The sequence below is a fragment of the Suricata suricatta genome, chromosome 1 (genome assembly GCF_006229205.1).
Source record: "Suricata suricatta isolate VVHF042 chromosome 1, meerkat_22Aug2017_6uvM2_HiC, whole genome shotgun sequence".
Taxonomy (NCBI): Eukaryota; Metazoa; Chordata; class Mammalia; order Carnivora; family Herpestidae; genus Suricata; species Suricata suricatta.
The window spans coordinates 96,285,037-96,297,530 of record NC_043700.1 but is presented as its reverse complement, the minus strand read 5'-3'; the positions used below and the strand labels follow the sequence as shown (position 1 = coordinate 96,297,530).

Sequence of the window (12,494 nt, the reverse complement as noted above, 5' to 3'; positions counted from 1 at the left end):
CTGATGTTTAGTCATAGTAATATTGAAATCTTCAAGGGATCTTCTGTTCAGCTCAGCAGGAAAATAAGTTTTAATTACTCACTAGTGTGTGCATGAGTTTTTTTCTAATGTTGTTTGCACGATGTTACATTTTAAGCTCTAACATTTTTACTTAACATTTTGTTTGCAGTTCCACATCAATGCCAGTTACCCCCGAATCTGGAACATGCCACAGACATGGCAGTGTGAATTAGAGGTTTATAAAGCCACCTACCACTTCATCTTTGCACAGAAAAACTTCTTTACTGGTAACTTTCTCATATAAATACAGTGAAATTTATCACAGTGAATTACTTACATTTAGTAAGTTTTACTTTTAGATTCAACATCAGGTTTGATGATAGAGTTCATACTTTATTTTACACTTCTTTTTGGGCTGAGCATATAAAAGGGAAAATTTAAATATTGTTTTCTCTTTTACCTCAAACAAGGAAAATATGAACCCAAAATTGGGCTTAGAAAAAAATGAAAGAACTCATCTTAGCCTAGTGCTTTTTATCAGTCTAGTGGGAATAATTTGGGGAGGATGAATCAGTTTCTTTCTTTACCTGAATTAGACATCAGCATGGTTTCATTATTTTGTTTCGATTATTGTCATCTACAAACAGTATATTCAGATGGTTAAGTATGTTATTTAAAAAAATTTTTTAATTGAAGTATGGGTGACATGTTACATTTGTTTTGGTCATACAATATGGTGATTCAGCAACTCTATACACTATGCCACAAGTGTAGCTCTCCTTTGTCACCATCCAATGATATTAGAATGCCATTGACTGTTTTCCCTTTGCTGTGCCTTTCATTCCCAGGACTTACTCATCCCATTACTAGAAGCCTGTAATTCTCACTCCCCGTCAACTGTTATCCTCATCTCTTTACTCCCTTCTCCTCTGACAGCCATCAATTTGTTTTCTCTAGTTATGGATCTGTTTCTGCTTTTTTGTTTGTTTGTTTGTTAGATTCCACTTGCAGGTGAAATCGTATGGTATTTATCTTTCCTTGTCTAATTTATTTCGCTTAGCATATACCCTCTAAGTCTGCCTATGTTGCTACAAATGACAAAATTTAATTCTTTTTTGTGGCTGCGTATGTATGACACACACACCCAAGATCTTCTTTATTCATCTGTCGTGGGGACTTAATTTGCTTCCATATCTTGACTATTGTAAATAATGCTACAGTAAACATAGGGGTGTATGAGTAAGTGTTTTCATTTTCTTTGAGTAAATGCCCAGTAGTGGAATTATTGGATCATATGATATTTCTGTTTTTACATTTTTGAGGAACCTCCATACTGTTTTCCACAGTGGCCATACCAATTTACATTTCCTCCAGTAGTGCAAGAGGGTATGTTATTTTGTATTTGGAGCTGCTCCTTACTCCTTTTTATTGGCATGGATGCTGAGTTGATGTTATCTATCTTTGAAGCATATTATAATAGCTACTCATATCTCATGGGGTTAGGAACATGTAGTTTGGTCTCTAACAGAAATATTGCTACATAAAAAGTTATATTTAAAGAACCTTCCCATAAAACGTTTAGCTAAACAGAATTGGTCTGATTTGCCAGCATCAGTACATCTAATGTGCGGAGCCTTACGTGGGGCTCGAACTCACAAATCGCGAGATTATGACCAGAGCCAAAGTCAGACATTTAACTGAACCACCCAGGTGCCCCACCAAAAAAAAAAATTTTTTTTAAATATTTAATTATTTTTACTTTTTATTTTCTTTAGAATATCTTTAGTAATAAGTGCTGCCGTACATAGAGTAGTTACCTTGTGGCAGTTACTGTGCTAAAACTTCACATATATCATCTCACTTCTCACAGGTCTATGAAGTCCTTACGTTGTAAAAGAGAAAACTGATAATATGTATTTGTTCAAGATTACATTGGTATAAAATGGTAAAGCCAGAATTTAAAACCTAGGACTGTCTGCTGTCAAAGTGTGTTATAATACCTCTTCTAATCATTTCTTTCCCAAATACATACAGTTCTGATTTTATATACATAGAATTGTGTTATGTACTATGAGTGTACAGAGATGAGCTTGACACCTTTAGGAGGAGATCACTTACTGAAAGGTATGATTGGTGGGAACATATGCACATAAACACTGTGAATGCCCAAAGAAAAAGTAGAGGAAACCAGTGTTTTAAGATGAGTGCTAATATCTTTATATGAAGAGTTTTTGCCTTTTGAGATTAAAAAATAGGTATCAAAGGATAAGCAGACTAAGTGAACACAGTTTTAAAAAGCAACACTTAAAACCATACAAATCAGCAGTACAACAAATCAGAAATTAGAGATGATTGACTATAAATACTAAGTGGGCCAAGTTTGTGTTCACCATTATATTTCTAGAGTCTAAGAGAGAATCTACACACAGTAGACACTTTAGGTACTTGTTTATTAGTAAAACAACATGAAAAAATGTTCAACCTTACTTGTAATTAAGGAATTCAACTAAAATGAGATAATAGTTTTCAATTATCAGTGTATCATCAAGCTGTATCCTCCTATTATCCTGAGTGACAGAAAAAGAGGGAGGGAGGAAAGGATTGAAGAAGAGTAGGAGAGAGAGTACAGTGAAGTAAATAGTTAAGCATATACTTTTGGTAGGAGGAAAAATGGATTCACTATTCTCAGACAGCAATTCTGTAATTCATAAGAACTTTGAAAAAACTTAAAAAATTTCTACCTAGCCATTCGAGTTCTGGAATCTATACCGACAAGGTAATCCTGAATATGTAAAATATCTTGCATGAAAATATAAATAAAATTATATATAACATAATAATTCATAAAGGATCTAAATATGCAGGATTATTAAATGGTTAAGTAAGTCCTGGTAAATCTCTTGAATGAATTCTCATTAACATTTTTGAAATAACTTGGAAAAATTTTGAGTTCAATGAGAAGAAGCAGTACATAAAATATGTGCATCTAAGATAGTATAAAAATCTTCATAGAAAAAAACTAGAAGGAAACATATCCACAGTGCTGTGGGTAGTGGATTATCAGGGTTTTTGTTTTTCTTCTAAAGTCTCTTTAATAGATATGTGAAATATATAAAATGTCTCTTATTTGGAACTGTGATTAGTAGGTAAACATTGGTTTACTGTTAAATCATTTAGCTATATCTTAATCATCTTTTAATATTTCAGTATTTAACTTCTTACAAAAGAAAAATTCATTTTTGACTGATGTTAAAATATATTTTGTTTTCCAATTTTAATTAATTTTGCTCCTATTTTTATAATTTTAGATTTAATTCAAGACTGGTCTAGTGATAGTGCTCCAGACATTTTTTCATTTGTGCCATATACGTGGAATTTTAAAATCATGTTCCATCAATTTGAAATGATTTGGGCTGCTAATCAACACAATTGGATTGACTGTTCCACTAAACAACAAGAAAATGGTAAGAACATGAAAGTTAGGTTAAGTATTTTGTTCACTAAGACAAATACTAACAAAGGAAATTGATGTTGAATTATAGTTTTAATAGTTACGAGAATTGATCTTTTTTCCATTGTCTTATAATACTTTCAGGGTAGTATTTCAGAGTTTGTATTAGACTAAGCATATTGTCTTTCACTTTTTTAGGTATGTATTTAGCAATTTTTATTTAAAGTTTTATTGAAGTTAATTTTTTGTCTCTTCTTGTTAGTGTATCTGGCAGCCTGTGGGGAAACATTAAACATTGATTTCTCTTTGCCCTTTACGGACTTTGTTCCTGCTACGTGCAACACCAAGTTCTCTTTAAGAGTATGTATAATTGCACACGTTGTTCATTCCACAGGTTTATTAGTAAGTCTGATTTCCCAAAGCGTATCTTACTTTTCCTCTCCCTATCCCGTTGCCATCCTATAGTATTTTAGCTTCCCACCATTGTTTATGAGCTTCAGTGTCACAGAAATGCTGCTATTTCATTTTTGCAGTCAGCTGTAATGTTCTGTCATTGTAAGTTTCCCAACTTCCCCTAGGAGTTGGGCAATAAAAAGAAAATTCCCTGAATTATTATATTCTTATAGCTCATTTTTTTTATAGAATATATATTTTTTCTCTCAGTTTTTATTTAAACTCCAGTTAGTTAAGATACAGTGTAATATTAGTTTTAGGCATAGAATTTGGTGATTCAACAGTTCCATTCAGCTCCTGGTGCTCATCACTACAAGTGCCCATTACCTATTTAACACATCTCCCCACCCACCTCCCCTCTAGTAACCATCAGTTTGTTCTCTATAGTTGAGACTCTGTTGATTGGTTTTTGTCTCTTTCTCCCCTATGTTTGTTTGTTTTGGTTCTTAAATTCCACATATGAGTGAAATCATAGGGTATTTGTCTTTCTCTGACTTATTTAGCTTAGCATAATATACTTCAGTTCCATCCATGTCATTGCAAATTTCAAGATTTTTCTTTATCATAGCTGAGTTTGTCCATTTAAAAATTTGAGCTGCCTTATTGATTTAGGAAGATTTAAAATATGTATATTCTGATAGGTATAGGTGAGGATGTGGAGAAAGGGGAACCCTCTTACATTGTTGGTAGGAATGCAAACTGGTGCAGCCACTCTGGAAAACAGTATGGTGCTTCCTCAAAAGGTTAAAAGTAGAATTACCTTATGATCCAGCAATTGTACTACTAGGTATTTACCCAACGAATACAAAAATACTAATTCAAAATGTTACATGCGCCCTGATCTTTATAGCAGTATTATTAACAATAGCCACATTATGGAAAGAACCCAAATGGCCACCAACTGATGAGTGGATAAAGAAGATGTGACACACACACACACACACACACACACACACACACACACTACACACAATGGAATATTACAGCTCATTTCTAATCTTTGTGGCTAACCTACATGTTCTTTTGAAAACCCCTTGTAACTCATGTTTACAGTGTATGAACTCGATTTTACACTTCCCTGTTACATTACTAATTGTAAACATGAATTCAAGGAATAGCCACAAATACCTTTCTTCCTTTTATGTGAAAGGCAGCTCTAATGAGTTCAAAATTCTGTGGAACACCTAATTTTAGGGTATGGGCAATCAGAAGAAGTTGTTATATTGATGGAGGTATGGTGGTAAAAAATTAGCAACAATAGTAATAAGACCTGCTAACATCTATTAAACATGTTCTGTGTACTGGACACTATTCTAAGTGCTTTATGTGTATTAATTAATTCCGTTCTCAGAACAATACACTTGAGGTAGTTGTTATACCTGCATTTATGAAATAGGAAACTGAGGAGCTAAGTTTATATAACTTGTCATGTTACTAGTGAGTGGCTGAGTTGGCCAAAATGGTTAGAGCTCCATTCTTTTAACCACTCCACTATGCTACCTGTTAAGAAATCAGGCATCATGGCACCCTGATGTTTATTGCAATATTATTATAATAACCAAATTATGGAAAGAGCCCAGATGTCCATTGACTGATTAATGGATAAAGAGGTTGTGGTATATTTCTACAATGGAATATTACTCAGCCATAAAAATGAATGAAATCTTGCCATTTGCAAACGTGGATGGAGCTACAGTGTATTAATGCTAAGCAAAGTAAGTCAGAGAAAGACAAATACCATATGATTTCACTCCTATGTGAAATTTAAGAAACAGAACAGATGAACAGAGGGGGGAATAAAGAGGCAAACCATAAAACAAACTTAACTATAAAGAAGGGAGGGTTGCTGGAGGGGAGGCGGTGGGCAGGGGAATGGGCTAAATGGGGGATGAGGATTAAGGAGGGTACTTATGATGAGCACAAAGTGTTGTTGCATGTATGTAATGAATCACTAAATTCTCCTGAAACTAACATTATGCTGTATGTTAACTAACATTATGCTGTATGTTAATTAACTTGAGTTTGAATAAAAACCTGAAACAAAATACAATAAAATTCTTTAATAATAAAATCTAAAAAAAGAAAGAAGTCAAGCATGTCAGGCATCATGATGAACAAGATTAGGGCACTGACCTGTAAGGAAAAAAGTGAAGCCAAATGAAGATCCTTTTGATGTATCAATTCAGAATTCTTTCATTAAAAAAAAAAGTTTATTTATTTATTTTGAGACATAGAAGGAGAGAGCAATTTGGGAAGGGTCAGAGAGACAATCCCAAGCAGGCTCTATGTTTATAACCATAAGATCATGACCTGTGCTGAAATCAATGGGTCTGACACTCAACCAACCAAGCTACCCAGGCGCCCCTCAATTCAGAATTCTTAAAAGCCAGTTGATGAACCAAGGCTTACTAGAATCAAGAGCCGATCATATTTTAAACATTAATAAAAAGCAGAAATACTACCTGAACTTAGATGGTTTTTAATTTTTTTTTTTTTACTAAATTACATGTGAAATACCCGTGAATACCCATAGAAGATCATCTTTTTTACTATTTTGTGGAAACTATGCTATTTATTGCCTTGATTTTTTCCCTTAACTTTCTAATTAGAATTTAGTTTTAGTCAATGTACAGCCTTATTCCAGTTGTTTAACTGTTCATTGTAAAGATCTGCCTCTTGGCATTTATATTTGTTTTCTTTTGTATTCTGAGGATTGTTATACATAGGTTTGGCTGTAATTAGAAACCTAACATCTTTAATGTATCTGTTTTATAACTTTGGGTTATTAAACTCATTTTTAGGGAGAAGATGTTGATCTTCACTTATTTCTACCAGATTGCCACCCTAGTAAATATTCATTATTTATGCTGGTAAAGAATTGCCACACAAATAAAATGACTCATGATACTGGTATTCCTGCTGAGTGTCAAAGTGGGCAGAAAACTGTTAAACCAAAATGGCGCAACATTACACAAGAAAAGTGAGTATTTTGTGCTTGTATGTGGAGAAACTATTCTTCTGATTCTTTCAAAGAATAAGAAAAAGAAACTTGATTATCTGTAACTGGTGTTTGTATACGATGAAAGGAATAAGTACCTGACCAGAACTTTATTTTTTGTTCTTCAAAGAGCTGGTTGGGTTGAATGTTGGACTGTCCCAAGTGTCATGCTCACAATTGATTATACATGGCATCCAATTTACCCACAAAAAGCAGATGAGCAGCTAAAACAATCATGTAAGTGTTTTTTTTATATAATTTGTCCTTTGAAACATCTGGTTTTATGACTGATAACCATTAAAGGCATAAGAATTTTTTTTAATTTGGAAATATATCTGTTCTGCTGACATGATTGCATAAGTTTAAAAATCTTTAAAGATTTTTGGCATAATTATTACTAACTTTCATTGAGCCTTTACTGTGTATCAGATGCAGTAAAACCTTGGTTTGCAAGTGTAGTCCATTCTGGAAACATGCTTGTAGTTCAAAGCACTTGTATATCAAAGTAAACTTCCCCATAAGAAATAATAGAAACTCAGATGATTTGTTCCATAACCCAAAGGCATTAATATAAAAATTATTACAGTATTGTAATTTTGTAATACAAAATATTAAATACAAAATTTAAAGAAAAATAAGTTAATTTGGCTGGTGCAAGGGAAAAAATTTTTTTAAGTTTATTTATTTTGAGAGAGACAGAGACAGTATGAGTGGGGGAAGGGCAGAGAGAGAGGGGAAAAGAGAGAATCCCAAGCTGGTCTGCACAGCACAGAGCCTGTCGCTGGGCCTGAAACCCATGAAACCGCAAGATCATGACCTGAGCTGGAAACAACAGTCAGACACTTAACCAACGGAGCCACCCAGGCACCCTGATAATGTCACATGATATTTGAATAGCTGTTTATGTGAAAACAACTTAGTACTTCAATGTCCACGTATGCTAAAACCTAATTGTGACCTGAATTTATATTACAGGGACTCAGGAATGTTAATAGGAAGTTTTCATTGATTCTATGCCATCTGGTTAAGTAGTTCTACACATATTGCAATGAAGTCTATTCTATTATGCATTCTTACTAGTCTGGCAGGTCTGTTTTCATTAGATATTATAGGTACTAACTATATCAGAGATTCTATCAAAATAGAGTCTCTTAGTGAATAGTTCCTTAAAGAACTTCTAAGAAGTTCCACTCCCCAAAACATTCTTTATTTTTTCTTATTTTTTTCCAGTGTCAGAAATGGAAGAAACCATGCTCTCTGTATTGAGGCCGTCCCAGAAAACATCAGACAGAGTTTCTTCTCCTTCCACTTCTTCACGCCCACCTATTGATCCCTCAGAACTTCCACCTGACAAACTTCATGTAGAAATGGAACTTTCTCCAGATTCTCAAATAACTCTCTATGGACCATTATTAAATGCCTTCTTATGTATAAAGGTATGATTTTTAAAAGAACTTACATGCTTTTAAATATCGGTAAAACAATATCTAATTAAAATTGAGACCATTTGAAATAGGTGGTTTAAAGTTGTTGAGGATATGTTATATATGCTGAGTAAACTTGTGGTGCTAGACTCAATTACAATCTCATCTATTAAAAATGGTGTACTTCTCAGTTGAGGTTTTGTTTTGTTTTGTTTTTTAGCATTGAATATAATCTAGTAATTGTGCTAGTTCTTGGAGATAGAGATGATACAGCATATATTCTCAAGGAGGTAAGCTAGAGGATCAATAGGATCGACATATAATGACAAATTTTAACACATTGTCATATAACATAGCAAAATAAGTACAAGAGAACCTTCTTATCTGAGAGTAATAAAATAAAACCAGTGAATTCATTAAAAAACAACTTTATTTCATGCTACACAATAAGCAAAAATATGTTGGGAGCACTAACTTAACACTTGAAGCAAATATATGAAAATAAGAATTTTTCAGAGTCTGACAAATTTAGGTTCTAAAGAAGTATACCTTCTTTGAATAAAGACTAAATCAAATGCTGATTTGTTTTAGTATAATTTTTCCCTTTTGAAGTTGTATGATTGCATAGGATTGTGGCTCTTAAAGGTTGATTAAGCATGATCAAACAAGGTTGATCAAGACTGTATTAAGAAAAATATGTGAGCACTTTGTCAGTTTTCTACACATCACTCTTCTTTTGATATTCACATCATATTTTTAAAAAGTCCCTAGCAAGTTATCAATAACTACTGTCAGTTTACTCGGTTTTGTAGGTAACCGCACTAAGCTTTCCAGATCCGTACTTAGCACTGATTGCTTTACCTGTGATTTGAGAGGTTATCTAGCATCACTTTTAGCAACTTCATAAAATTTTGCATTTTTCCAGGATTTTGCTAATTCACTTTGCTTTAGATTTTCATTGCACTGTTCACTGCTGTACTACATCTGATAATCAAAGTGAGACTGATTGTCCAAACATTATCAACCATGAGCATTAGAGTTACTTGTGGGCTGGATTTTTGTGTGAGTCTAAATTTATCAGTGTTTTTTTACTTGTTTCCTTTCGTAATTTCATAACTGTGGAGGTTTGGATTTTGAATGCTTAGGTAACAGACAGTCCCATAATGTACAGTGACAGGAGTAATTAGTTCTGGAAAGGGTTTAGGTTGATCAGGGTTGATCAGGGAAGGACAATCAATGTTAATAAAGGCTCTCTGGACGAAGTGCTAGCTGAACAGATTTTGTAGGTACCTAAAATTTTTATATTTGATATAATGTCTTTTATTTACTAAAAAGTACCCTAAAGCATCAGATGATATAACTTAAGATAAAAGATGCAAGGGACAATGTATTTAATATATGTGGAAACCTAAGGTGTCTGGAGAGCTTCCTGAAGGAGTGATTCTTCAGATTCAGAGGGGAGAAATACACACACACACACAATTTTTTTTTCCTTGTGACCATTGTTTGACCTAAAATATTCTTCACATATTTCTCCCAGTATCTTATTTTCTTGGATTGCATGTGAGTAACTATGAAGGATTTAAAATGCATTTTTCAAGTTATAGTTCCCTTGAAGAAGCTGGACTATATTTTAATTTTAATGTAAATAGTGATTTAGTTAGCAAGTGAAGATGGTTATATTGATAAAATACCAGTTTGAATACCAGCTGAGAGACATTTCCACTGCTATTTTGCATTGCTGTATATACACTGATCCTCAATTTTTTTTATTTTAAAAATTCCATAGTAATACATATTCATTAACAATAAGAGTACTATAACAAGGAAAAATAAAGAGAAGGGAGCATATGCCTTCTTTAGACTTCGTTACAAATTCTACTCCATAAATGTAACCTGTGTTGATAGTTTCTTTTGATGCAGTCCTTTTCATGCTTTAAGATTTTATAACAACTGTTCAGTATTGTCAAAAGTTTGTTGTACTAAACTTTGTATTAGTATTTGCATAAAACATTAAACTTTTTAAGGTTTTCAAATAAAAAGTATATATTTATCTAAAATATGATAAGCAAAAAGGTTTTCTAGGCTCTTGAACTCTCAGAACTCTTTATTAGAAATACGAGTAACTTGGGGCACCTGGGTGGCTCAGTTGGTTGAGCCTCTGGCTTCGGCTCAGGTCATGATCTCACAGTTTGTGGGTCCGAGCCCCGCGTCATCTTCTGTGCTGACAGCTCAGAGCCTGGAGCATGCTTCCAATTCTGTGGGTCCCTTTCTCTCTGCCCCTCCCCTGCTCATGATCTGTCTCTCCCTCTCACTCAAAAATAAATAAATGTTAAAAAAAAAAATACAAGTAACTTTTTCAATCTTTTTTTTTCCTTGCCTACCGTATAACTTAATGTCATGCTGGCACAGAGATATTATCCAATCTTAAATATCTCTCTTTTAATCACTTGAAAAATTTTGTTTTAATACATAACTTATGTTCTATTTAGTGTCTGTGTTAGAGTGTATATATGTATAGATAAAAGAAAACCAAGAGAATGTGAAAATTCACGTAACTGAGATTGTATTTTCTTTAGTTACCAGATTGAAACATAAGAAATTTTAAAGGATAGAACAGGAAAAAGATGAATCATTTTTTTGACTGATTTCCAAAATTGACAAAAGAAAACTAGGCTTACCATTATTATTACTAAGAACTCTGAGCAGAGTGTATACTAACATGCATTAAAATCTATGAGAATATTTTATGGAAATGTCTACAGAACTTCTGAATTGACTTCTCTTTTTACATTTTTTCTGAATGGAAGAATGGGAATCTGACTCTAAATACTGGTAGCATGTTAGTGGTAGTCAGTAGTAACTTTGGATTCAGTGTGGGTATATATGGTATGTCTCTTTTCCCTATTGAAAAAAAAGTGTTTTAGTGGTCTTGAACAGAGGCCTGGCTATCTAGTTTCCGTTAAAAACATTTAATACTGGACACAGAGTACCTGTAGATTGTTTCCACCCCAACCCCTACATCTCTTAATTTATTAGCTATCTTCTTTAACTATTGTGATAATTTTCCTTTTTCTTCTCTTTTGAGAAATGAGTATCATTACACAAATATGAATGTTTAGGCTGAGGAAAAATGATAGTGTCCTGTTACTTGCAATAGTTACTTGACACTAATAATAAATATCTCTAGGAAAATAAAAATCTCATAGGACTCAAGTAATTTGAAAATATAGCTTATTTTATCATCTTAAAATTCATTCTAAAAATTGACAATATGTTTTCCCAGTTATATGTGATTTTTTTTCCCCTGGGGTTGTTTGGAATTTGTTTTAAAGATAGTTTAGTTTTGCACGCCACCTACCATAACATGGAAATGGAATTTTGGTCTTTGTAAATATTTGTGTACATTTATTAATCTTAAAATGCTATGTAAGTTTGTATAATATATTACTGCTTACCTTATACTTCAGTCAGCCTTTTGGTAATTTTTTTAGTGATTTCTTAAGAAATTAACTCTTACAGATGGAATGCATATACTAAAACAAAACAAAACAAAAACAAACCTAAAATGAAAACACACAAAAGTTAAATCACACACTCAAGATTAAACATTTAACATGAGGCAAACATTTTAAGGGAGCTACAATTTTATCAGTACCTTTAATTTTTTAAATAAAAAAAATTATTTATTTTGAGAGAGAATGTGGAAAGGTCAGAGAAAGAGGGAAAAAGACGGAATTCCAGGCAGCATCTGCACTGTCAGCATGGAGTCCTATGCAAGGCTTGAACCCATGAACCATGAGATCATGACCTGAGCCGATATCAAGAGTGAGATGCTCGACTGACTGAGCCCCAGGTGCCCCTTAACAGCAATTTTGTTGATAATATTTTACAGATATGATAAGTCATAAAAGACTCCTAGAGTTTTATAACTCAAAAACAGTCATTGGCACATTTAATAAAAAATGAGCAGATGTTCTCTACTATGTTAGGGATTTCAGTATTCCCTAAAGAATTTGCTCTGATTTATTTATGTTTTAGATAATTCAATGGAGATTGTTTAATATCAAATTGAACATTAGACCCAAGAGGATATTTTTCTTTTAATTTTCATAATCCATAGGAATCTTCTTTTATTAAGGTTAAAAATTGCAAGAGACTGTAGGAG

General features: G+C 33.1%; 1 protein-coding gene across 8 annotated transcripts in view; it reads left to right on the top strand.

Annotated features, from left to right (window-relative positions):
* The window catches only part of KIAA1109 (KIAA1109 ortholog), a 197,858-nt gene that overhangs the window by 48,265 nt on the left and 137,099 nt on the right, over positions 1–12,494 (top strand). For all 8 annotated transcript variants that reach the window (XM_029941360.1, XM_029941381.1, XM_029941348.1 and 5 more), the window contains 6 exons: positions 170–287; positions 3,309–3,464; positions 3,714–3,811; positions 6,706–6,884; positions 7,033–7,139; positions 8,133–8,338. In XM_029941360.1, coding sequence (XP_029797220.1) covers positions 170–287; positions 3,309–3,464; positions 3,714–3,811; positions 6,706–6,884; positions 7,033–7,139; positions 8,133–8,338 — 864 coding nt within the window. The remainder of the gene's footprint in view (positions 1–169; positions 288–3,308; positions 3,465–3,713; positions 3,812–6,705; positions 6,885–7,032; positions 7,140–8,132; positions 8,339–12,494) is intronic.